Source organism: Amphibalanus amphitrite, unplaced genomic scaffold, assembly GCF_019059575.1.
Source record: "Amphibalanus amphitrite isolate SeventyFive unplaced genomic scaffold, NRLGWU_Aamphi_draft 000337F_arrow, whole genome shotgun sequence".
Lineage (NCBI taxonomy): Eukaryota > Metazoa > Arthropoda > Thecostraca > Balanomorpha > Balanidae > Amphibalanus > Amphibalanus amphitrite.
The window spans coordinates 93,645-121,022 of record NW_024881832.1 but is presented as its reverse complement, the minus strand read 5'-3'; the positions used below and the strand labels follow the sequence as shown (position 1 = coordinate 121,022).

The 27,378-nt window shown below is 48.9% G+C and overlaps 1 protein-coding gene across 4 annotated transcripts in view; it reads left to right on the top strand.

The window, feature by feature from the left end:
- The window catches only part of LOC122388857 (organic cation transporter protein-like), a 32,707-nt gene that overhangs the window by 4,233 nt on the left and 1,096 nt on the right, over nt 1–27,378 (top strand). The window contains exons 1-12 of one of the 4 annotated variants that reach the window (XM_043380337.1): nt 2,467–2,491; nt 11,370–11,583; nt 12,029–12,126; nt 12,546–12,688; nt 13,108–13,284; nt 13,578–13,681; nt 14,862–15,016; nt 16,237–16,405; nt 17,684–17,810; nt 18,210–18,510; nt 25,944–26,134; nt 26,956–27,092. In XM_043380337.1, the coding sequence (XP_043236272.1) occupies nt 12,030–12,126; nt 12,546–12,688; nt 13,108–13,284; nt 13,578–13,681; nt 14,862–15,016; nt 16,237–16,405; nt 17,684–17,810; nt 18,210–18,510; nt 25,944–26,134; nt 26,956–27,092 (1,601 nt within the window). In that variant the 5' untranslated portion in view covers nt 2,467–2,491; nt 11,370–11,583; nt 12,029. Of the gene's footprint in view, nt 1–2,466; nt 2,492–3,639; nt 3,661–11,250; nt 11,584–12,028; nt 12,127–12,545; nt 12,689–13,107; nt 13,285–13,577; nt 13,682–14,861; nt 15,017–16,236; nt 16,406–17,683; nt 17,811–18,209; nt 18,511–25,943; nt 26,135–26,955; nt 27,093–27,378 lie in introns of those variants that run through there. The other 3 variants (XM_043380338.1, XM_043380336.1, XM_043380335.1) reach the window with 3 other exon arrangements.

Sequence of the window (27,378 nt, the reverse complement as noted above, 5' to 3'; positions counted from 1 at the left end):
TGTCAGTCCGACGAACTTGACCCTGGCGTCTAAAGGGTCTGTCCTTGACACTTCAGGCTTGTCAGGGGCACCAAAGTCCTTCCAGGGACACCACAAACCTGTCAGGGGCACCTACGGCCTTGTAGGGGCGCCACAGGCCCGCCAGGAAGCAGGGGCACCACAGGTCTAGCAAGTATACACGACAGGCCTGTCAGGGGCACAACCGGCCTGTTAGGCCCATGAGCACCCCTAGGGGCAGGGGCACCACAGTCCTTCCAGGGGCACCGCAGGCCTGTGAGGGGCACCAGCGGCCTAGCAGGGGCACCAGTCAACAAAGGCCTGCCAGGGGCACCACAGACTTGCCAGGGCACCAGAAGCCTGCCAGGAGCACCACCGACCTCGCAGGGGTAACGTGGGCCTGTCAGGGGCACCACGGGCCTGTCGAGAGGCACTTCAGGCTTTTCAGGGGCACCATAGTCCTCTCCGGGCGCAGGGGTAGCAGGGGCACCAGAGGCCTGCCAGGGGCACCACAGGCCTAGCAAGGGCACCACGAGCCTGTCATGGGCACCTCAGGCCTGTCATGGCCCAGGGACACCACAGTCCTTCCAGGGGCACCACAAGCCTGTCAGGGGCACCAGAGGCTTAGCAAGGGCACCACAGGCCTGCCAGGGGCACTACAAGCCTAGCAAGGGCGCCACTGGTCTATCAGGGGCACCACGAGCCTGTCATAGCCAGGCATCTCAGGCTTGTCAAGGCCCAGGGGCACCACAGGTCTGTGAGGGGCACCAGCGACCTAGCAGGGGCACCAGTCAACACAGGTCTGCCAGGGGCGCCACAGACCTGCCAGGGGCACCACAGACCTGCCAGGGGCACCAGAGGTCTGCCAGGGGCACCACCGGCCTCGCAGGGGCACCTTGGGCCTGTCAGGGGCACCACAGGCCTGCCAGGGGCACCACAGGCCTAGCAAGGCACCATTGACCTGTCAGGAGCACCACGAGCCTGTCATGACCGGGCACCTCAGGCTTGTCAGGGCCCAGGGGCACCACAGTCCTTCCAGGAGCATTACAAGCCTGTCAGGGGCACCAGAGGCCTAGCAAGGGCACCACAGGCCTACCATGGACACCACAGGCCTGCCAGGGGCACCACCGGCCTTGCAGGGGCGCCTCAGGCCTGTCAGGGGCACCACGTGCCTGCCGGGGACACTTCAGGCTTGTCAGGGGCGTTACAGTCCTGTCAGGGCCAGGGGCACCAGGCCCGTGGTGTCCCTGCTAGGCCTGTGGTGCCCCTGGCGGTCCTGTGGTGCCCCTGTCAGGACTGTGATACCCCTGATAGGCCGGTGGTGCCCCTGGCAGGTCTTTGGGCCCCCGGGCCTCAAGGGGGGGGCCATGACCCATGTGACCCCCCCCTTGGATCCGCCCCTGCTTTCAAAAGATATTCATGGTTTGGGGGTGGTTTATGTCTAAATTTACGCAACTATTTTTCCTGTTCATCATCTGACGCCATATGCTGCTATTTTAGTAGCAACGACTCAATTCTGAATCGGTCCCGCCGACTGCACAATAAAAGAAGATAGATACAACACTTTTGCGGCATCACTGAAAAACTTATGCAGTACTGTTATCAAAATTCTCATAACACCGTTCGACAAACCTGAAGTCTTTTTGAAATAAATATGCTTGTATTTTTCGCTTCAGGCTCTGACGCCAAAATAATGAATTTCGTAGTCGCAATCGCAAGATTTGGCTGCGTTTCTGGCGCATGCCGTTCATTGGAAACTTGGAAACAAAGAAGAGTAGGCACTATGTACCCCCGAATTAGAATCTAATTAATTCTAAACCGAATTAACTCTAATTCAAATTAGAATCCTTACAACCAAGCAACGACAAGGCGATAACATAAACAAAAACCCAAGCGTCGCTGTTTGAAACAAAAGCGCCATATACTGCGACTTTTTTATAGAGAAGGACAACGCATTTCGGTGGGTGTTACAAGTACTGCAAGTACTGCTTCTTTTTTGCAAAAATAAAAACCTTTTTCACATACGAAAATGTGCTAGGAAATTTTCATATTTTATAGAAACTACAGTAGAAATAGTATAGATGTCGAGTAATTTTTATTTAAGAAAAAAGAAAGCTCATTATCTCCCTTTAACCGTCCGTGAGGCAAATCCATCCTAAATCTATTATCGACCAAGGAAAGGCATTCGACAGCATGAGAAGACAAAGTGAAATTAGCTTCTGCCAGATCCCAAGATATGCAGTGCAAATCACAAGATCCCAATGTTAATGTTCAAATCCCAAGATCTTGGGACAAATCCCAAGGAATGGCATCGCTGCCGGGCGCTGTTCCAAGAGGCGTTGTTATTTTTCAAGGTTTCAATAAAAAACAAGTCGACAGATACAGAAACTTCGGAAAAGGCGGAAACGTCACAGGTTTTAAGTGCCAATACCAATACATTGTGGCACTTATTTGCACAGATGTCAAAATCAAACACGAATTTATTTACGATGAAGTAATTGCTGGAGAAACGGTTTTCACGACTCTGATTTTCAAAGAACGCCCATCAAGATGGCTATCTCAACTCAATTCTAATGTTAAGGTGGGACAGTCCCTTTAACACTGGCCCAAACAAGCCTCCGAATGCCCAAAGCAGATCTCTGATGACTGGCCTTTGGGTGCCATACCATACCGTGCATTGGTCAATGTGGTCAATATGTACGACCTCGGCGTTTACCATTTTATGCGCTGGAAACTGTTGCGCTTGAAAAAAATCACGGGAGTGGCTTATTATGAGCGCTCATCAGTCCTAACTATCCGCAAGCGAATGGCTAGCCCTTCCGTCTCCGCTCGCTTGCGATTTGGCATTTAGGTAAATTAGGTATGTAGGTACAAAATAGCGGCAAACGACCACTGAAGGTATCAGTTGCGTCTCTTGCACCCTTAAAAATATTTCTAAATCGAATCTAAGAAGACAAAAAAAAATGATATCAAGTGGAAATGGTTAGCATTTACACATATTCAAAAGGCACCGTTGGACAAACTGTAGGAGCGCATAGCTGCAATATCAGGTTATGGGAATTTTCCTCATGTTTAGGGCACAAACTATGGAGGGGCAAGAATATACGTTTGCCCCTCCTCCAAAAGTTTCTTAGGGGACGATGCCTCCCTTGCCACCCCGTATCTGTCGCCCCTGTAAGCGGTCACTGAAGGCCTGGGTTGCCGCTGCGTCACGTTGACGCTTATAATTCCTCCAAAACTAGGTTGAAGAGAGGAAAACTTCAATTGAACGCGAACGCTTGCCATTTAAGAAAGGCAACGTATGAAAGTATATGGGCATCTGGTTACATCTTCAGATGATCGAACAGAATAATCAGATATATGGTTTCTTGTCTAAGCTTTGTCACAAATTATGGGGGGGGGGCAAAAAGATACTTTTGCCCCCCCCCCACGATTTTGCCAGGGGGGGCAGCTGCCCCCCCTGCCCCCCCCGAATCCGCCGCCCCTGGCGGCAACCCTAGGCAAAGTGGCCACCCATCGTTTTAGCCCTCCACAGCTGGCGTCAGCTCCAATTTATGGTTGTCAATTATATTTCTCTTCGCGGTCGTTCGAATGAGCTAGACCTCGCGGTCGTTCCGGCCAATCGCCATTGTCTAGGATACACGGAAAAGCATTTCTTGACAGGTTACTAACTATTTTTTTACGATTTTCAAATGTTGTTTCATTCCAAAACCGTTGGGAATTTTATCTAAGCGATCTCTTTCATGCATTGCATGGTTAGGTATCGTATGTCGTTTACCAATTGTAATGCTTTTTGTCCCAGTAATAGCTGTAAGCTGAGCTGGAATATTTTTATCTCGGACGGTATGCTCGGGCAAAGTGGACGGGGCAAATAGGGTAGCCTGGAGCAAGACGCCCCAGATAATTTATTTTGCTACATAACTTTTGTCCCACATCACCTGGAAGGCCAAATTTGTGCTCAATGCGTTCTTTGGACATTTTACTTTAAATTCCACCCCTCAAATTCATTCGCTTATGATCCGACTCCCAGCTGGGAAGTGGTTTGTGAAGCAACTGCAAATAGGGCGTTTTGCCCCAACCCCAGGGCAAAACGCCCCACGGCCTGGGGCAAGAAGCCCCATACTCTAGATTAAAGATTAAACATGCTAGTTGACTAAATCTTATATGAGAGAGCCGTTAGACCTTGGGAGGCACGGCACTGAAGTTAGCACCTTCCATCCTATCAGGTGTTCAGCTACGACACTATTGTATGAGCAGGTTTTTCACCTGCCTCATAAGGCCAAATAATAAATTATTGCAATGCAAATGTTAACAAAATACTTCCTTTGCCATCCAGTTGCTGAGAAAAGTACATATAAATGCATAGAAACATATCGTTCGCCAGCTACCGAACATTAGGAAGTTGGTAGTCCGAACAACACATGAGGTAAAACGCCCCATGGGGCTTTTTGCCCCGCGACCTACTGGGGCGTTTTACCCCATCACGTAGTTCGGTCAGAGAACAAAGCCTTGCACTCAAGGAAGACATAATTTAACACGAACCAACCCGGCATTATAAGCGTTAGACAATAGTTGTTCAAAATAGGTACATAAAAGTCGTTAACCTGATGTGGACGATAAAGGAACGCCATGATGCATAATCTGACAACAAAACATAAAAATCACTCCAAAAACACATTTTTGGCTATATCTCTCTAAAGAGTCATCACAATTTCTTTCCAGTCTGCTCATATAATGATCGTATAGTGCACGTTTTATAGAAGAGAGGATGTTTCCCCAGAACCTTGCCAGTTCCGAGAAACATCGGTGAGGCGTTTTACCTCGGCGGGGCGACTTGCCACGGTCTACCCTAACCAGCTCCGAATGGACCATAAGTTGTTTCCATCTGGACAACAAACGTTATTGATATTGAAATGTGTCGTCATGCGTTCATCTCGGCCACTTTTTGGTTACATGAGTTCACAAATAATGCAATTAAATGTTTTTCCATGAGCATCCTTTCTTTGTATATATATCTACAGGTGGGAAGATGACAGATTAAACATCAATCTTCGTTTAATTGCCTCTTGGTTCAACTACGTTTCATTTCCAAAGGCGTTCACATACTCGTATGTGAGATGGCAAAACTTGTGACAAACAAAACGGCTAGGGTATTTGATGGTGAAAAGGTTTAAATAGGGATCACATTGGTATAGAAAGAATCTTTCGAAGTTTAAAAATCAAGCGTCGGCATCGTAAGAAGCGTTAAAGTGGCCGATTCGCCCCACTCTTCCCTACCTTTATACATATAGCCTCAGTCCGCTGGGGCATTCCACGATAGATCGACCAAAAATAAATAAAATTTACACCCTCATATTTTATTTTTTGCTTAAAATTGGTCTAATGGGTTGTGATGGGCGGGGAACCCAGCTGTGGCAAGGATTTTTTTCTTCGAACAACGGTTTCCGAGATATAGCCTCAGGCAATTCCTGGAGGTCACACTGCAACCCTATGTTTGGCGGCTTATAACTCAGAAACTATTGGTTTTCTATGGTAAAAACTTTATATGGTTCAACTCGCAATCAACCAACAAACGTTTTGGCTATCTCGGATTTTCGATTTTTGAAAATTTTGATCACGTGACATCTTAACCTTTTTTTCGAAGAATGACCTTGATATTTTCCCAACTGAAAGTCGCAATTATTTCTGATGACGATTAAAGCCTTATCAATTGTCATTCATATGCGCAAATAAAAAAAGTGGCTTTCGGCCTGCGTTGACCTCAGGTCAGGTCATTTTTATGACCTTCCCATTATTACGAGCGGGAGCGACAGCGAGATCTCGAGAACAAAGCAAGATAGCGACAAGTGGTAAACGGCACAAAGTACACATGGATAAGGTCTACAATTTTTACTCAGGTCATTTTCAGGTCAGGTCAAAGATGACGTCACAGGGGTAAAAAGAAAGTCTAAATGGCGGCACTACATATATATGAAGTTTTTCTCGAATAACTTTCAAAGTATCCCAGCTAGGAACAAACTAATAGCACCATCGTGATCCTCTCGTCGATCCGCATCGAAACATGTGTATGTTGACCTCAAAAGGTCAAGGTCAAAAGTTGACCTTAGGTCACGTGACCTTAAGGTCATCATATATATCATTCGATGGGCCTTGACGAGCTGAACACAATGAGCCTATCCGCGCGGCTGTATCTCAAACCTGTAAGGAATTATATGCAAAAAACATTTGGTGACCTTTAATGACGTCACATGACCCAAGAGCAACGTCACAGTTGACCAAGAGCAAAAAAGGTCTCAAGGTAGTCAAAGTTAGTCGTATATCAAGTTACTCATGTAGTCAGGGGAAGGAGGCCCAATTTTGGGCCGAATAACGCAAAATTGGGTAGAGCTTAGCAAAGGGTGGTTTCTGGGACAAAAATGACCGCTGAACCCGAATCTGACCGGTGCGCACCTCTAACTAATGTTGCACCACTTCCAGAGCACGTGCAACTGCGTGGTTCTTCTTTTTTGAAGAATGGTACCCTTTTTATATATTTTAAAATAAAATTAGTCGTGTAGTTGTGTTGTATTCCAAAACTTTAATATTATAGTCAAAATTTATTGCATAAATGAAAATCCTAGTTAACGCATATCGCAGACAATCTATGACGTCACTGTGACGTCATTTATTCGTGAAATGACGAGAAAATGAGGTGTGACAACAAAACATTTAACTTTATTCACAGGATACGCTCATTGGCGGGTTCAAAATGCATTGAGCATGCTCAGAAAATATCTCCCCGTTGCAAAAAGTAAAAATCGTCTGGATGGAGGTGCCATTTTGGCCTACAGGGGGCGAAATCCGCGGAGTGTGCGTCTTTACCCCAAATAGTTTTTGTGCAATAACTTTTGATACAATGCTTGCATGTCGTCCATTTTACCATCGTTGTGATTCTCTCACCGAGACGCATCGAATGGTATGCAAATTGGCTTCGATTGGTTAAGATTATATTTTACCGCAGTTCATGAGCTCAGGTCGATTATCACGCTAGTGAAGGTTATGACCTGACTGGAAATGGTCATGTAGTTTACCAACCTCTTTGGATTAACAAGATAATCGCATGAAAAATGCTTTCATTGTTCTTATGTGGTTTGATCAAAAGCTATAGCTGAAAATTGCTGATGACGTTTTCAGGACGTCACATGACAAAATTCAAAGGTAGGTATAGAAGTCGTTCATATATGTATTGGCGCTGCAAAGCATTCGTAGGGCATACAGTATGCTTGCGAGATTTTAGAATTAGATGTGTGCTTAACAGGTGTAGTTTTAGTTTATTACGTTGGCATACGTACCTAATAAGGTGGGCGTAAATTTCGTCACAGAGAGTTTCACATTTGTTATGTCCCAAGTTCTTATCAATGTCTTATGGTTATTCATGTTCTTAGACGTCACATACCCGAGCATTGAAGAACACGTAAAAACTAACCGGAGAGAATTTAATTCTGGTTGGTTGTATTTATCTCTTCTCGTAAACACACACACACGCACAGGCGAACACACATAATGCAGCACGGCTACTCTCAGGAGGCGTTCGGCTGCCGGCCGCCGGCACGGTGACTGTGCACCCTGGGCGGTGGCCTTAGCCCAGGACGTCTGCCTCGTCCATCCAGCGGACGCGTCTCGTCGTAATGATACAATATGTCCCGTCCCATTCTGTACAGTACACGGCATACGCACATAGGTAGTATCACGAGTGCTTGGCACTGCCGTTAAGTTGTATGACGCCAACCAGCCGGTACGTGAAGTCGCCGGCCAGGTCGACGGAGCAGAGCGACTGGTCGTTCTCGACGCAGGACTCGGATAGATGCACCTGTTCCGATGCGTCAGCCTGCTCTCCCTTCTTCTTCCGCGCACTGCCGACCGTGCCCTAGGGCGCGGCAGACCGGGGCTGGTCCACAGGTGGCGTGGTTCGCCCCACTCGGTCGAGGAACTCCGTGACGCATTTAGCCGGCCCCGAGAGCACATCCTAGAGGGTGGGGAGCGGCCCCCAGAGCCGGATTCGCGTTCTTGCGCGGCCGGGCACTCGCATAGCAGGTGTGCGACCGTGTCCTCTTCGCCGCACTGTCCGCAGAGAGGGCTGGTGGCCAGGCCAATCCTGAAGAGTGTGGCCCGGACCAGGGGTGAGCAGCCGCTGCGGATCTGCGAGACAGTGGTCTGTCCCCATCGGTCGAGGTCGTCGTGGCCAGGGGTGTTCTCCAGATGTGGGTGGTGCTTGGAGCGATCGAGGGTGAGCAGGCCGGTTCAGTGTCTGAGGGCGATGCGCGCACAGGCCAGGTCAACTGGGATCCGACGCTGGTCGCCTGGTGTCGCCGCGATGTTTTCTAGGCGGTCCGCTTCTTCATTATCCTCGACCCTCGCGTGGCCCGGGATCCACTGGAGACTAATAGCTCTGCCCCTGGCCGCGACAGAGTGCAGGAGAGCCCAGATGCCCTGTGTCAGGGCCGATTCGTGCGCTGCCGGGCCTCGGCTGAGCAGTTGGAGGCCGGACAGGGAGTCCGAGCAGAGCAGGACAGACCGAATGGCAGCGAGGGATGACTCTGGCAGTCCCAGGAAACATTTTAACGCCTCCGTCATCGCCGCCAGCTCCGCCTGCATGCTGCTGCATACGACTTCTGCCGCCTGCCGGTACGGTACATTCGATCTTGCGCCCCTCACGGTGCAGTTCGAGGAGGGCTCATCCGCCGCCTTTCTTGGTACCGTCTAGGGCAGAGCCATCAGACCAGAGTGAGGTCTGGATTTGGGTAAGCGGCCAGGGCCTCCAGGGTTGCAGCCTTCCGTAATTCTGGTGGGTCAGTCCTCTTGGTAGGTTTCGGAAGCTTCAAGCCGAAGTGGACGTTGGTGTGGTACTGCTTCCACGGCGGTTCTCCCTGGTGCAGTATTAGTGGGCCTACGGGCACTCGAACCAGCCCAGCTTCCTCGCACACCCACTTCCCCACTCGTCGGAAACAGGGTCGATGCTGGAGGCCAGCAACGTCCTCATCTGGCGGCGACGACGCCGGCACTCCCACCTCCTGGGCTTCCTGTTTATTCCGCATCCAATGGAGGTGGGCTCTGTATTACAGTCTAGGTGGCGGTGTCTTATCAATGAGCTTCCGAGCGGGATCGTCCGGAGGGAGTCGCGTCAGGCGTCCATACTCCCGGCCTGCCAGCTCCTTGGCCCGTACTGCCAGCTCCGGCTCTCCCTTCTCCAGCAGCTGCATGTTGGTATTATTCAATCTCTTTTGGACTCAGACGGGCGAGTCGGGAGAGCTCCATATTCAGCTCGTCCTGCCCGTCATCATCAATATGCAGCTTTGTCTAAAACGGTTCCATGTGTGCACCAAGAGCATCTGATAGTGTCGAGCCGCATGCATGCTGAAGGTGTCACCAAGCTTCAACTTTATAGGGCAATCACGAATCCATGCTCGTTTGATACAAATGAATTTTCACTTGCAATGTACTCCCAAGAAAATGCACTTCACACAAAACAGGTTTACGAGGAGGCATTCAGTTGTCAGATCATTTTTGTAGGCACTGTTTTGTTCCTGCATCGTCTATCGCGTGGTCTCGCTTCGATCTTAGATTGTTTTCCTCAATTATCCAAGATTACAAAGGTGTTTTTTGCCCTTTTTGATAAACCACAGCTGTTTATTTTCTTTCTCAGTCTTCATGACAGGCTCAATTCTGGATCATTTTTTATCGCTTGCCAAACGCGCGTAACGACTTGACTTTCCGTTATTCATAGGAATGGATATTTACTTGAAATAAATAAATAAATATACAATTTGAACTATAAATAAGACCAAAGGAACGATATTTAGTCAATTCAACGCTAACAGCATTTTGATTTAAATGCCGTCGAAGCGCCAGAACACGGTAAAAATGATAAAAAGATATCCTGTTTCACGTGATTTATCAATCTGCTGTACTACTTCATCCAGTTTGACCAAATCTGTCAGGTGGTGCATTGGACTGTCACGTTCTCAACGTGACTCACATGTACCTCTGCAAAAACGATTTTAGCATGGTCCGACTCAGAAATGTTCATAGATCATGTTTGATTATTTTCCCTTCTCTGATTCGCATACGACGGGAATAAAGTTAAATGCTTTAAGGACAAGACAACTTTTTCAACTCATTTATAGGTAAATGACGTCACGGTGACATCATCGGCTGCCCGAACATTGCAAAACTTCAGCTTTCAATTGCGCCACGTGTTTTTAGCACAGGGACAAAATCTCAAAACAATATCTCAAATATCAACGACGTTACACTGCAATTCATTAAAAAGGTACCATTCTCCAAAAAAAGATGAACCACGCAGTTGCACGTGCTCTGGAAGTGGTGCATCATTAGTTAGAGGTGCGCACCGGTCAGATTCGGGTTCAGCGGTCATTTTTGTCCCAGAAACCACCCTTTGCTAAGCTCTACCCAATTTTGCGTTATTCGGCCCAAAATTGGGCCTCCTTCCCCTGACTAATGGTATATTAGGCAATTCCGACGCGTTTTAGTGTAAAAATAAGGGAGCTGATTTTTCCCCCAATTGACTTAGAATGGGGTGGTCAAGAAATTGACCTGATCTTAGGTCATCGGTATTGAAATTCAAAACAAACTGGCGCTAGGCGAAAGCAAACACAGTGGTGCCTGTTCCACGTCTCTTTCTTTATTAGATCAAACGGTACAGACAAAACTATTTTGACTTCCTTTTTACCCCTGTGACGTCATCTTTGACCTGACCTGAAAATGACCTCCGTAAAAATTGTAGATCTTATCCGTGTGAGTCCTGTACCGTTTACCGCTTGTCGCTATCTTGCTTTATTCTCGAGATCTCGCGTCTCTCCCGCTCGTAATAATGGACAGGTCATAAAAATGACCTGACCTGAGGTCAACGCAGGACGATAGCCACTTTTTTTATTTGCGCATATGAATGACAATTGATAAGGCTTTAATCGTCATCAGACATAATTGCGACTTTCAGGTGGGAAAATATCAAGGTCACTCTTCGAAAAAAAGGTCAAGATGTCACGTGATCAAAATTTTCAAAAATCGAAAATCCGAGATAGCCAAAACGTTTGTTGGTTGATTGCGAGTTAAACCATATAAAGTTTTTACCATAGAAAACCAATAGTTTCTGAGTTATAAGCCGCCAAACATAGGGTTGCAGCGTGACCTCCAGGAATTGCCTGAGGCTATATCTCGGAAACCGTTGTTCGGAGAAAAAAATCCTTGGCACAGCTGGCTTCCCCGCCCATCACAACCCATTAGACCAATTTTAAGCGAAAAATAAAATATGAGAGTGTACGGCTTTGGTTGATCTATCGTGGAATGCCCCCGCTGGTACTACAAAGCTACAGCCTACAGCGAAGAGAATGGATGCCCGCTGTGCTGAAGCGCCCGTTGAGAGCCTGGCCTTGAGCGCGGCTGAACGGTCCGCGGCAGAGGGCGGTGTGGGTCGGACCGCCAGTGTGCTCTGTGCAGCGAGAGTGTCCGGGCGCCGCACAGGTGACGTTCTCAGGGGTGCGGAGTGCTGACACAACCCAGCTGCCGGCTCGGCGGGCCGGCTGCCAGGTCAGTGCACGCGCGGTATGCGGTTCTAGAGGTCAGGCGTGCACTGTCACTGTGTGTGCGTGTGTGTATGTGTGTGTCCACCGTGCGTGCCCAAAGGACTCTCTGTCACAATCTCCAGTATAGTGTCAACGAGACTTCGTCACCGTTTCCCGTATTGCCCAATGCCCATGGGACTCTCCGTCACAACTCTTAGACCATCCACCTTCCGATGGCCTAAACGCGGTTACTTGCGTGTGCCATTACATCGAGACGATGTAGTTTGAAAATCAAGCGTCGGCATCGTAAGAAGCGTTAAAGTAGCCGATTTGCCCCACTCTTCCCTACCTATATATAGCCTTAAAGCCTTAAAGCGTTCACCAGTTTTGTCTCTCGGTATGTAAGCTCACCAATGCATTCCATCTGACACCACTGCCCTCACTTCGGGTGCTGCTGGCTGGTCCCACAGGATGGGCTCGGAGAAGGACGCCGATGACCCCCTGCTGAGGCAGATCGGACGCATCGGCAAATGGCAGGCCATCACCTTCGTCGTCCTCGCGCTGTTCGGTGAGCATTCGTCGGCAGAGCTAAATCGCTTCAAACGACCCCACATGCTGTACATAATACATATACCATTGGCGAGTGAAACTCGCACCTGGCATAACACTGCTGCAGCTATATTTCTCCAGCGCGAGTAGAGTAAAACTCGCACCTGACGTAACATTGCCGCGGCCCTCCTGTAATCAAGTGTCTGATCAGTGATCAGTGATCGCAAATGCTGGGCCAATCAAAAATAAATTGTGAATGTACTCGTATGTTCCCTCCGACTTATGCATGGATTTTTGTAGTAGAGAAGTTATGTGCTAAAGGAATTTCGTTAGCACAAAATACCAGACGACATAAAAGAGCAGGGACGTGAGAGGGATCGACGGAAGTCCATGCTCCGGGACCGTCGCGACCTGACGCCTGCGCCGCCACTGCCGCAGCCGCGCCGGTCGCCTGGCAGATGCTGGTGGTGGTGTTTCAGTCGCCGTCCGGGGTCGATCACTGGTGCAAACGACCGGCCGCCTTCGCCAACTGGAGCGTCGAACAGTGGCGCAACTACAGTACGCCGTACACGACTGATCAGGTGGGCGCAGGGCCGACGGCGTGATGGGCCAGTGACGCACATACCAGGAGGGGTGATATAAAACACGTGACACCTACTGGCTGTGTCTGATATGGCACATCCGAAACAATGCGTAACATGATCGGTGTAACATGGATAAGTTTTCGTCTGTACGATAATAGCATAATATGACCTTTCCCATTGCGAATTGACCACGGGCAGGCGACCGAGTTCCCTGCCTATTTCTCGACCTTCTGGTCTACGCGAGTCGCTGTTTCAAACACTTCCACTTCGGACGTCGCCACTGCAGTGAGCAGCTGTTGCTCGGCTGCCATTTTCGAGTCACTGTTTTCTGAGCTGCGTGAGCGGTGCTGTTATGACGTGTGATACGATTAATGATGTGTAGCAGATCGGGGCTCACCGGCCGGCTCTGCGTGCAGGCCGGCGCGCTCCACTGGGACCGATGTCACGTGTACGCGCTCGACTACAGCACGGCGCCGCAGGAGCCGGTCCGGCCGCCCAACGGCACCGAGACGGCGCCCTGCCCGCGGCTGTACCGCGTGCACGGCCGCTGGGAGTTCGACCACTCGTTCTACCAGTGGACCATCCAGGAGCACGTCAGTCGATCACAACTGCTGCCGTATAGGCAGAGACATCACATCACTATTAAGACGCCAGAGGAAATAATTTTCTAGCTACCAAGAAGTGTTCTTTGTGTCAATGCCAGAGTAGGTTTAGGCATGTGAACTTTAAACAGCCATTGTGGCTTGCATATTATCCAGCATCTTGATCTTATTAATCTAGTGACAAGTGAATAAGTGACTTTATTCAGTGACTACTAATTCAGTCACGAGGCAGCTTTGTAACGCTTAACATGCCGCCCTTTATCCGGACGGCACTTTGTCTGCAGTTTGGTCTGGTCTGCGAGTATGAGTACCTGCTAGCGCCCATCAAGTCCTCCTACATGGTGGGTGTCATGCTGGGGGCCCTGCTCGGCGGCATGGCCTCAGACAGGTGAGACAGAGGCAGAGAAAGAGGCGTTCAGGGTGTTCCAAAAAAGTGAGCCCCCTAACTACTATTGCTTATATCTCCAAAACCATATATCCTACAATGGTTAGAGACCATTTGTTGGAAAGAACGGCCAATTTCCGTACTAATAGGCTACCTAGTGTGGCTCTGAATGAATACGTATGACACCGAGAACGACCAGAATAAAATGTGTTACGAGATCGGGTGAAACACGGCGGCGGCGGTAACCGTGCATTGTAAACGTGTATTACTGACGGCAACGCACGACATTTGAACGCACATGCATCTCTTAAGTAGGCTCTGGACAGGCTGTTCACCCCTCAATATACCCTGGTTCACCCATTCAGTCTTCAATTTTTATAATGAAAATCCACGTGCGAACGGTGAATAAACGCAGGTAAACTGAAATGTGCAGTCAGATGTGAAGAAATGTCGACCATATGCGATACTGCTAAATGTTTCACCAAAAATTTGGTATTGAATTGTACTTTTCACAATGCTGGCCGTGTTGTGCGAAATATGTAACGGAATTGCGGCCTATCGGGATGGAATTTGATTGTTCTTTCTAATGAGCGGCTTTCCAAAGCTGTAGGATGCACGGCTGCAGAGATACAGTCGATCTAAATTGAAGGGCTCACTTTTTTGGAACACCCTGTACAAGCCCAATCGAAGCGTAGAATTTTTACGGCGCCGCAGTGGGGATGTTAATTTAGATATCTAGTGTGTAAGTATTTAGTGGTTCATTTAGTTATTTAGGTACCGCATGCGCATGAATCAGTACAACCGCAGTCCGAACGGAACATTCAGTTGTGTTGGACCGCACTTCGGCCAGTCGAACCGTAAACCGCTCACCGTCTGACCGCACTCCGGCCTATATCCGACCGAAGTGCGGCCTATGTACCGCAGCCCGATCGAACTCTGACCGCAGTCCAGCCCATGTACCGCAGTCCGGCCTATGTACCGCAGTCCGATCGAACTCTGACCGCAGTGACCATGCGCCGCAGTCCGGCCTATGTACCGCAGTCCGGCCTATGTACCGCAGTCCTATCGAGCTCCAACCGCAGTCCGGCCTATGTACCGCAGTCCAGCCTATGTACGGCAGCCCGATCGAGCTCCGACCGTCCCAGCCGGCCGACACCTGACGGCAGCCCGGTGTGCCCGGCAGGTTCGGCCGCCGCCCGGTCATCCTGGCGCTGCTGGGCACCCTGCTGCCCCTCTCCCTGCTGGTGGCTCTCTCTCAGACGGTGATGGTATTCATCGTGCTCAGGTTCCTGGTGGCCATGGCCGTGGTGGCCGAGTACACCGCCATCTTCGTCTACTGTAAGTTCGTCCCGAGAATACTAATGAGTACGAATGTAGGGGAGAGTGGGGCAAAGCGGCCACCCGGGGCAAAGCGGCCACCCATCGTTTTAGCCCTTCATAGCTGGCGTCAGTTCCAATTTAGGGTTTCCAATTATACTTCTCTTCACGGTCGTTTGAATGAGCCAGACCGGGGTTTCAGGCCCATCACCATTGTTCTGTGAAACACGGAAAAGCATTTCTTGCCAGGTTACCAACTATGTTTACAATTTTTAAATATTGTGTTATTCCATAACCGTTTGGAATTTTTATAAGCGTTCTTGTCCATGCATTGCGTGGTTATCGTACATGTATTCTACCAATTTTAATGTTTTTTTACCCCACTAATAGCTAAGCTGGAATATTTTTTTTTTCTTGGACGGTATGCGCGGGGCAAAGTGGCCGGGGCAAAGTGGCCACCCCCCAATTGGCCATAAGTTGCTTCCATCCGGATAAAAAATTATTTAAATTCAAATGTGTCGTCATGCATTCAGCTTGGCCACTTTTCAGTTGCATGAGTTACCAAATAATGCAATTAAATGTTTATTTTCATGAAAATCCTTTCTTTGTTTACCTACAGGTGGAAGATGATAAAGTAAACATCTATCCTCGCTTAACCTTGTCACCATCAAATACCCTAGTCGTACACGAGGCAACTATTTTGTTTCTCATATCGGGACTTGAGAAGACGCCGGTGGCCGCTTTGCCCCAGGGTATGGGGCAAAGTGGCCAATATGCATAGGTTTAAAGTTTTGTCAATATCTTTCATATGTGAACGCCTTTGGAAATAAAACGCAGTTGAAATAAAAGGCAACTTAATAGGGATCACATTGGTATAGAAAGAAACTTTCCAAGTTTAAAAATCAAGCGTTGGCATCGTGAGAAGCGTTAGGGTGGCCGCTTTGCCCCACTCTCCCCTACATACCTTACAACCTTCGGGCTGCGCCCCGATGAAGCGAATGGTCAGTAGTGGTCAATATAACCAGCTCACTTTACGTACAAATCGTCAGGCCGATTGTGTACGATCCTGTCGTGCTTTCAGTACGGCGGCACTTTGAGTATGACGACGTTCTGGTTGTGGTATGGCTGAATATAGCATGACGTAGTGAGTGTGGTATGGCGCTGTATCTGGCGCTCCTGGGTCCGATATTATGGACGTCCCTGTGGGTGTGTTATGCAGCAGTAATGCGGCTCTCCGGCAGGTATGGAGATGGTCAGCGGTCGCTGGAGGATCATTCTAGGCATGCTGATCCAGCTGCCGTTCTCGTTCGGCTTTATGAGCCTGGCCGGGATCGGGTACGCGCTGACAGACTGGCAGCATCTGCAGGTGGCCATTAGCGCACCCATCGTCGTCTTCTTCTTCTACTACTGGTGAGAGAAAACTCTGCACACTTATTTTACCTTCCCGATATTCGGTTATGTTCTGATTCATCGGAGGCAAGGCCGTGATCATTGATCAGCTATGCACTGTCTCACTTTGCCAGCCTGCCAGGTTTCTGGTGAATAGGTACGAAAAAAATCAACGGAAACGATCTCCCGGTACGGACTGTGTGGATGAAACCAGCACGACTAAACATTTGTCCTCCACGATAAAGTGTATCATGATATAAGCTACCAAATCCAAACGACAGCCGACTCAACAATGTCAATAATGTCGCTCCGTGGCCAATAACTGAACGGCGCTATGAAGCAGAAATGGGAGAGGCGATTTGGCCGGGCTGCGAGCCGGTTCCCGGCGCTCCTCTGGCCTCGGGTGCTCCATCCGTCGCCTCCCGGTACTAATCCGCGGCAGCTCAATGTCACCCCTAATCCTCTCCACCCGCCGGCTGGACGGACCGACCGACCATCGGCCGTACTGGGAGGCCTCAGCGACCGACCGACCGACCGACCGGACGGACGGACAGACCGACCGATCCGGACCGACCATCAGCCGTACTGGGAGGCCTCAGCGACCGACCGACCGACCGACCGACCGACCGACCGACCGACCGACCGACCGGCGGACGGACGGACGGACCGACCGACCGACCGAACGACCGTGCGACCGAGCGACCGACCGACTCGGACCGACCATCGGCCGTACCGGGAGGCCGCACCGACCACAGCCGTGAATAGCGGCGCGCTTCCCTGCCTCACTATCCAGCGATCGTCGATCGGATAGGTAACCGTTTGCCCACAGTCGCCATACCCATATCATCGCTATTGCTTATTAGTTAGAAGTTTGAAAGTCTATTGGGTAGGATACAGGGTAGTACGATGCGTTAGGCGTGAATCTGGGTCCTAGCCGTGTCATTGCATGGTGCCAAAAAGCAGCAATATGCAGGGACATGCCTCACGCTGAATGGCATGTGGTCTATTTTAGACGGACGTTCTTTCCGACGACGCCCGACCGCCTTTCAAACCCACTCGTGATAGCCTTCGTGCCTTATCATATTGATGCCAAGAAGTGTTTGTGATTCCGTGCCGAGTTCGTGCGTTCCTGTGTGCGTGTGCCGTGTGTTGACCCGATCGGAATCCCATCAGGGCGGTACCCGAGTCGCCCCGGTGGCCGCTGAGGACCTGTCTCTCGCCGCTTTGTGCTCGTGAGTCCGTGCCGCGCCGTGTGTGCGTATCGTGTGTTGACGTGGCCGCACGGACTCCCACCCACAGGGCGGTGCCCGAGTCTCCCCGGTGGTTGCTGGCGGCCGGGAAGGTGGATAGGGCGACGGCGCTCATCGAGTCCATAGCCGAGATCAACGGCAGAGAGTTCGACCCCGACATTCAGCTGGTGCCACCGGTGAGTCGCCACGGCAGTGGACCTCGAGAGCGATAACATAGAATATTTTCACTCTCCAACAATTTCGTATGCCCTTATTACACAAATGATGAGTTTATAATATGAAGGTGCGCAATCAGTCACTGTTACGCAATATCCCCCGATTGACATTTACAAATACATAAGCACCTGACATAATTGCGTTGGAATACGGTGCGATCTACGATAATTATTCATACATACGGTTATGTATGCGATTATTACCGGTTATTGTTTATACTGAGGGGCTAAGCGGTGCGCCAGTCGATGCACCATGGTTTGACACCAGTTCACGTCTCGCCGATCGGCCATCGTCTCTCGGTTCGGCACGTTCCCTGACCGGCGGCCCGTTCCGCCTGTTCCCCGCCCGCCGCCACTCAGCACGAGGGACGGCGGCACGTCAGCGTCATAGAGCTGCTCCGCTCGCCATCCGTCCGCTACCGCACGCTCAACCTGTGGTTCAACTGGACGGCCAACGTGCTCGTCTACTACGGGCTCATCTTCTCGTTTGCGGACGTGGGCGACGACATCTACCTGAGCACGGTGCTGGGTGGTCTGGTGGAGGTGCCCGCCTACCTGATCGGTATCGGCGTGTGCCTGCTGCTCGGCCGGCGACTGCCCATCGCCGGCACCATGCTGCTGGCCGGCGGATGCCTGCTGGCCACCATCGCCGTGCCCAGAGGTGGGTCTGAGGGACCAAAATCACCGTACCCAGAGGTGGGTCTGAGGGGCCAAAATCACCGTACCAGGAGGTGGGTCTGAGGCGCCGCCATCGCCGTAGGTCAGGCCCTGCATGGGGAAGACGTGCTTCTTTTGAGCCATTTCTTTGCGTCGTTTGCATGGTGGAAATTAACAAAGCCGTGCGTTTTGTTGTTTTCTTTTTTTTATTTCAGCTTCGTGTGGTCCCGTGCTTGACGATTTTTTCCACTTCCACGGATACTGCCCCAGTTAGTTCTTGTTTCACGCAATTTCTGCTTTGTCTGGCCATGAGATTTCCAGTTTTCAAGCGGGATTTGACGAGTATTGCCTTCTGCCTGCCCGCCAAGGAACTTGCGTACCTACCTATCCCCTGGCAACTACACCTCGTTGGGAGGTAATTGCAGTCAGCCCGTCCCGGCTGGACGCCGCTGACTCAGGAACTCAGTAATCTTCTGGAGGGCGACACGAGCTCTCGGTTCTGGTTTTTACTGACACAGGAAGGGAAGGGCCGAGGGGAAGAAAAACAGGTGTCTGCCGACTGTGTCACTGGATGACAACACGTCGGCTGCCGGGTACGCGGAGAGTACTGACATCGACATGGGCGCGTTGACATGGGAGTGTTGATTACTGCCATAGACGTAGCGGCCTTCGCTAAATCACCATGACCTACAAATCACCATCGGTGTACACTTCCCCGTGACGGAAGATGTCTGCGCTAATGTAGGTACCTTTAAGGGACGACGAGCATGTCTTATCCCGTGAGCCAATGTCAGCATTTTGTCCCCACTCCCGCTGCGACATCTGCAAGGATGCGGTTTTACCTGCAGTCGCAAGCTTTAATCCATCAGAAATAGCTGCACTACAAGGCCGTATCTTCTCAGTAACATTCCTCTAGCTATTCGATCAGCAGATTCTAGCTGTCGTCCGGCATAGAACTAAAGATCTTGAAATTGATCGCCCAGTCACATACTTTTGGTATTTCTTTTAGTTTGCAGACTCCGAGCTCTAACAATAGACCGAGCTTACTGTGTGCCTGTCCAAAACAGCTCTGCTGCTTGCGGGCGCACGTACAGAAAAATCCGGCCGATTGTTACGGCTATTCTTACACGGTGCACAGTACGCACACGTTGGTGGTCTCGACCGACTAGGTGACGAGTCACCCTCTTCTGACGGAGCAGCAATAGTACCTAACTCTGCTCATCAGATGGGGAACGCTGTGACCTTGGAGACACCTGCATTAACTCATTCGCAGAACTTCAGGATGCCTGACGACCCTGCACAGTGTACACCCGGTAACCAAATTGTGAATCGTGCTAATTGTGCTAATCAGATGACAGGCTCGACCATCTATGGGCTGTGTACTCAGTGTAGTGTGTACAGGGACCCGCAGTTGCTACTGTACACATATATTACCAATTTAGAATTGCGCTATTATTTGCTAAGTGCTGGCCATTGGAGAAAGGAAATGTAGTGCAAAGTATGGAGGAATAACACATGTTTGCTCCTAGGACGTATGTTTTGTATAATTCCTCTTACCGCAACAAATATTCTTCCAAAACTACAATCGTGCTATTTTTCCGCGCCGGTTGCCTCCCCAGAGCCCGTCCTTGGTATCGCCTATAGCTTCCGTTCACGCTACGTGAATGAAAGTCACGTGACTACTACAGGTTTGCGCTCAGTACTAACACTCCTAGCCCGAGGGCCGGTCCGTAGCGGGGAGGGGTAGAACGCCAGACCTCCAGCGTAGTGGAGGTGGTGGTGGCCCGTATCATAAAGAGGCAACCGTAAGCAGAACTACAATTGCCGCAGTATAAGATTATGATCAAGTTTTCTTTAGATGTATTGATTGACAAGAAAGTGCAATGTTTATCCGATATAATAAAACGGTGTCCAAGGCCTTGGAAGAACTATAAAACATATTCAGCAACGTATAAATTTCTGATACAGGCCATGACCTTTCACCTTGCCTCCGGGGAGGACCGCTCAGGAAGCCACATACCGAACGAATCGAGGCCTCGCAGCGCGGCGGCAGAGGAGGTGGATAAACCATCGCCAGATCTTTCGGTTACTTATGTTTCCAGAAGACGGAGGGGGGGGGGGGTGGAGGGTGAGGGCTGTTTTCAACCCACTCACCAATCCTTTCCTTATTAACTTATAGCTTACCGAACAATGCAGCACAATGGTGGCCGTCACGAGATGTAGCGAAGAGTGCCTCAGCCACACCGGTTTTGAGTAAACTTTAAGCATTGGAATTCAGGCCAGTGATACTGAAGCATTATTTTATTTTTGTCGTGCATAAGCTGGGATGACGTGGTTCAAGTTAATTGCGAAGAAACGGTTTTAGTTTCAGAACATTTATGAGGCTAGTCGCGCCAAATAGTATACGTTTGTTGCAAAATGTCAAATAGAATGTTAAGACGTGCTATCCAGATGATGGAATTTATTTGACACAAGAAGTCAAAAAGTGGCATCGTTAGTCATCCTGCATACCTATAAATCGATTCGTCACCTTGGTTCGAGCTCAATAGTTCTTTTCGCGGATGATTGGTTTCGTTTTCTTTCTTTCTTTTTTTTTTTTGGGGGGGGGGACAGATTATGAGCCAGTAACCACCCTCCCCAGTCCCCCAAACAACAATTGTTGACAAATACTGTGATGGCCTAAAAAATGCCCTCAATTGTGTTACGTAGTGGAAACTGAGGTAAGTTGAGCCGCTTTTTGTTTTTCGTAAGCTACAGGCTAACTGACTGATCATTTTTCTGCGTTTACGGGTTGGACGGACAGAGTGGTGATTTGCGCATGTAATGGTGGCCAGAAATGTTTCATACCGTTTATTTTTGTACTGAAAAGGCTACGTCAAAAATCATCTTGCACGTTGCTCATCTTACCCCATGGGCGGGGTAAGTTGAGACACGTCGTGGGGAAAGTTGAGCATGGATAGAAAAAGCGAACCTTTTCTTTTCCCGGGCGCGGCGAAGAGTGGGCTCTTTTATTTACTCCATGGCCGATAGATACTTATGGCAAAGTTTTTTTTCCTCCATCAAAAAGTGAATGTTTTAAGCCTTTCAATAGCTCGTCAAGTTTTCTATTACGGAAGAAATCATTTTTTCCTTCAGATAATCTGAAAATCACAATTACAACTTGTGTAATCAACAAAGAAAAACAATTTCCTACCATTTTTATTCAGCAGAAACAAGCGTAGCTCAGTTTGGTTTTCGACAGCGGAGACAACAATGGCTTATCCGGCTCATCTTCCCCCAGGTGAAAATGGCTCATCTTGCCCCACCCGTGGCCATTTTCGATTAATGACACCCGCTAAGGAAAATAACCATGCACCGCAGATAGCAAACATCTCATTTTAAAGGCAAAACATGTCTTAGTTATCAGGGGCGATACCACATGTTACCGGGTGCTGAGCGTGAGAACGTTGCCGTCTCACGTGAAAGACTGCAGCATCGTAAGCGAACGGCACATGGAAGCTCAAGTCAATTAGCGCCATAGGAGCTGAGGAACATGGGGTGGCTAAACTTGCCCCTTGGCTCATCTTACCTCACTCTCCCCTATTTGGGGCTCTCAACTTTGATTTGTTAAAGTTTTTTGTCTGTTCATTATAAAAGCTGTTAAATTTGCCGTATCATTAAACTTTTATTGAGTTTCTATTTCACACTTATCTAAAATGAACAATTTTGTCACTGGCTTCTTTTATGAATGGAATTGGATGGTCGCACGAATGAACGAATGAATAGCTCCATTTGAGCATCAGCTGAAATCAATCCTAAAATTTAATCTACCAGTCTGCAACGAAAAGGTTTAAAAACCAGTGCAAGTTAGTTGCAGTTTCTAATCTATGCCGTTTTTTATCAAGTGTCTCATAGCTTCTTAATCTTGAGCCGCTTAGTCTTACGATTCATTTTATGTGGTGCTTACATTGTTCAAGAAGTTATAGTATTCGAGCTCGTTGGTCTTAAAAACTGCTATCGAAGTAAATTAAAGTACTTCGGGCTTCGGCACTTAAAAACCAATCGATATTTATCCCACTTAGGCATTTCTTTTCAGCGTCTTACATGTAGCAGAGGGGCGTAGAAACCCTCAGCCATTCGGCCCTTGATAGAAATAGCCAGAGCTTCGCTAAAAAATACAAAAAGAGCGAGCTGCTCGTGACGAGAGAAATCCGATGATTTGAAGGTCCTGGTCATCGCTGACGAGAGAAAGCCAATTATTTTTATGTTCTGTTCAATGCTGAGATCCTAGGTCACTGGTTGGCCTCCCAGATCAGGTTAATAACCCAAAAGCACGGAAAATTGGGTCCTGCTAGAATTTATACAAGTGAACTTTGCTGGGGCTTGGCTTGCTTCTGACTCCGAATTTGCACTTGCTTTGATCAAAGATGATGTATCAAAGCATTTGGGGTAGGACGGGTCACGCCAGATCACCCATTAGGCGTTCTGCCGGCTATCCATAGAATGTTAACAAGCACTTACAGCCTTGCAACATATTGCATAGGCATTATAACTGATACCTAAGTATGCCTAGTTTTCAAATGCTAAAATGAGTGCTAAATTTCAAACCAACACTTCCTAAAAAACACAGTAAAAAGGTGTAAATTTAAGGAAGTTAGCCGAGATTATTTCAAGTAAATGACCTTAACCTGAGTTTCACGTGACCTTGGCACCCACAACAATCAATGAGACAAACATTAGATACCTAGTATATTTCACATGTTGTCACGTTGCTAATCACGAAACGACTATGGAAACACACAGAAGATGTGTGCTGACTTTCAGTTGCTATTCTGGCCTGACATGATGTTCAGAAAAATGATCACAGCCAGGTTAAAGGCAATTTGGTTCATGGATTTAAAATTCTCAGACAAGATGCAAAAATGATAAGGGCTATTTAATTTTCCGGGAAGTTGTAAAATTGATTAACTGCAGGGCACCAAAGAATCGTCGCAATCCTTCGCTTTGCCGCGATTTATTGGTGAAAAACAGGGGGTGCGGTCTACTTACCTCGACTTATATGTGTGGTGAGGGCTAATATTCATTTTATCTGTGTTGATGAATATGCAACAATTTCTAGTTTCTACATGAACTGAGACCAGTCCATATGAGTATGTTTTTCTGACGGACAATGACAATATAAAAACAATAATGCGAATAGAAGCAAACGTTTCGGACAACAACGTGCCTTCGTCAGTGGAGAAAAAATAAGTGTATAGGTTTAAAGGAAAAGGGCCACCTTCGTGAAATATGAAGATATCGTTGTTTTTCATTTTGACATTATTATTTTTCATTTTCTTTTTAATACTGGTGCCAGAAGTGCACAATTCGCGAAAAAGTATTTAAAACTATTTAACATATTGGTACTATGTTGATACTCTCTACGGCACCTACTGTATGATGGCATAGCGATGACGTCACACTCAAGCCAATCAGCGTTCAGAAGACAGACTCGTCGGATTGTGTCAGATAAGCTGATTGGTTAAAGCTGAGCTGGTTGGAGCTGATTGGTAAAAAACCAAAGCCTCGCCGCGGGTGGCTGTATTGTCGGATAAGAACGCATTCCTGGGATAAGGACGCATTCCTAGCGTATTTTCTTTTAAAATTGCCGATAACTACGAATGGAGGCCGAAATCGGCCGTAAGGAGGTAGACAGATAGGTTTTCGGACACGGGCTACAAGATGGCTATCTCAGTTTCAATCCCCATGTTAAAGGTGGCCCTTTTCCTTTAACATCGATGAGAACTATATGCGGCACCGTCTCGGTCTGGCCAGCCGGGTTGCCGATAAAATACACAAATGTTTATAAGCTTCCATGATGTGCTTAAAAAAACTGCTGAAAATATATCTTAAAAAATAAAGATAACTACTTCATCGATTTTATCGAAAGAAAATATGTATGCCTAATTACTTATTTCTTGCAACTGACGGAGGCACTTTTTTGTGCAAAACGTCTGGTTTTATTCGTAATTGTTATTGTATTGTCATTCCCTGTGAGAAAAAAGGATAACTCTTCAGTTAGTAACCATAACAGCGAAACGGCTTAATGTAACACAATTCACTGTGTATACGAAACCTGTAAGTCCCTAAAAATAATTCTATTTACAACTTTTAAAAAGATACAGATTATACAGCTTAGGCATACAATTTTTTCTGCATTAAGATAATATTCATTTATCTCCACAGAATATGGTAAATTAGTGCTGCTGAAGTTCGCTTTCGAAGCGTCTCCTCCAGGCATTCCACAGCTCTCGTGCCATTTTGGATCACGGAACATGGCTGGGCGCAGGACAGGCCGTCTGCGAGCTTGGACGGACCACGTGACCACCTCCTCCCCTCCCCCTCACTCCCGTCCCCTTCCCCAGCAGGGCGTCCGATCTAACCGCGCCCCAGGCAGTCGGCTCGGTCCGACCCTCCCCTGGTCGAGCCACGGCCCGGTGCCGCCTGAGTTTGTGCCGGGTGCAAAACTGGAGCAGTAACTAGCGCCGGAACTAGTAGTCAGCACGACCATCGTCAGATGGCAGGAGTAAATGGAATAAGCGGTTCCAGGTTTCAGAAGGAATGGGGCAAGAAAAAGCGCTGAAAACAATGTTTTGCTGATATAGCCATAAAAAGTTCACTGAATTAGGAGAGCAGCACATCAGTTTAAAGCCCTTCAGATGGTGGTTTTAATAAGCACACAATCATTTCCCAATTCGCTTCCAACGGTGTCACAGGCAAAGAATACGCTGAAATACTAGTGTGTACAGAAGCAACTGCGGGTCCCTGTACCTACCCCTAGTGTGTAACTTTACTTTGTGCTGTGCGACTTTTCTGCATGAACTACGTACGGCCCTCCAGCAAAAGAGTGGTTGTTTAGCCTATGTGCTTTTGGTGTAATAAATTTGAATGACAGAGACACTCCTGTAAAATGACTGAATAGAAATGAGAAGAGGGTTCGTACACACACTTCGGCAATGGTTTTCAACAGCCATTAGACATATTCATCAATGCAAATCGCTTATTGTGATGGTGGCAACCAACCACTAAATACCTGGAGGGCCGTACATATGTATGTGACAACTGACATGTGTCCATTCCATGCTTATCTATGCCTATAGATATACAGTCATGTGTCTAAATCTGTACTCTTGGTGTCGGTGAAATGGTACGGTGTCCCGCTGAGGACGGTATGCCGTATGACGCAGTCGCTGTTATGACCCGCGTGAGTTTCTGACTGCGCGGTAGTTGCTGCATGACCAGTGTGTGTGTCTGTGTGCTGCAGGAGTGTTTGCCAGTGACTAGCCGCTGCTGGGGTCCCTCAAGCGCTGTAAGACCGACCTGTGTCTGTGTGCATCTGTCGCTCAGGGGTGTTTGTCCGTGACTGGCGCCCCTCGGTTGCTGTATGGCCATTGACCAGTGTGTCTGCGTTTGCCGCAGGGGCGTTTGCCCGCGACTGGCCGCTGCTGCTACTGACGCTGATGGCCCGGTTCTGCATCACGACCTCGTTCGGCGTGCTGTACGTGTTCTCGGCGGAGGTGTTCCCCACGGTGCTACGTAACACAGGCGTCAGCTCCAGCTCCACGTGCGGCCGGATCGGCGCCATCGTGGCGCCGTTCGTGGCCGACATGGTTAGTGGACGCCGACACTGACCGGGCACAGACTCGGACAGTGGCGCTGAAAGACGCTGACGGCACCGACACAGACTCGGACAGTGGCGCTGAAAGACACTGACGGCACCGACACAGACTCGGACATACAGCGTCACGGACCCGGGTAGGTACACGACTACATACATAGACTGATGCGCAATCATACCTTCAATTAAACTAACACACCGGCAGTCGGCACTGACAAATATCGACACCAACATCAATGCTGACATACATAGGCAATGAAAAATGACTCAGACACCGACACTGGCACATATCGACAGTGATACAGGACACTGACGAGTGACGAAGACCGTGACATTTAGTTACCGCCCCCGGACCCTGAGGCCTGACAGGTCGGCGGGCCAACTGCGGGAAGCCAGCATCACACCGGCCAAAATGGAATAAGGTAGCACGGCGTCTCAAGCATTACAAATAAATGTGTCAGACCATTTTTCAACCAATCGTAACTCTCCTTGTCGACTTACCCGGTCTTTCAACCCTTTGGTAATTTGGCTAATTAGCAAAATATCATTATAGAAATTTGATAACTTTACGAATGTGGGGGAATAGGCATTCATGTACTAATGGGCAATGAGTATAAAGCCTTCACGTTGCTGTGCCTGTCGTGGGAGGGTCTGACCGCTCGCGGTACGGCTGCAGGCGCGGACAATGGACATCACTGTTCCTACGCTATTGTGCCTGTTGTGTGAATGCCTGACCGGTACGACTGCAGGCGCGAACCTACGTGCACCTGCGCCGCTGTGCCTGCTGTGTGAATGTCTGACCGATGACCGCAGGCGAAGACGTACGTGCACCTGCCGGCCGTGGTGCTGGCCGTGGCCGCGCTGGCCGGGGGCCTGCTCATCCTGGTCCTGCCAGAGACCACCGGCCACAAGCTACCCGACACGCTCACAGAGGCCAAACAGCTCGGCAGGTAAGGCACTCGCTACCCCGAGGCACGGGAGGTGCCTTACACCTATCGCGGAAATAACGACTTTATTGTATGTAGTTTTCCGGCCCACGCCATTTCAACAATCCTGTACGGGTGGGTGAGAGAAAAGCGTTAGCATTCTTTATCACTGGTCATTTACAATTTTGTCATATTCCGCATTATTCAATTGTGTTTGTGTGGTGATGGTATGTAGGGTTCGGAAACAAAATGAGGTATATCGAAGAACATACAGACGACTCAATGTCGCCACAATTACACAGGTGGTTCT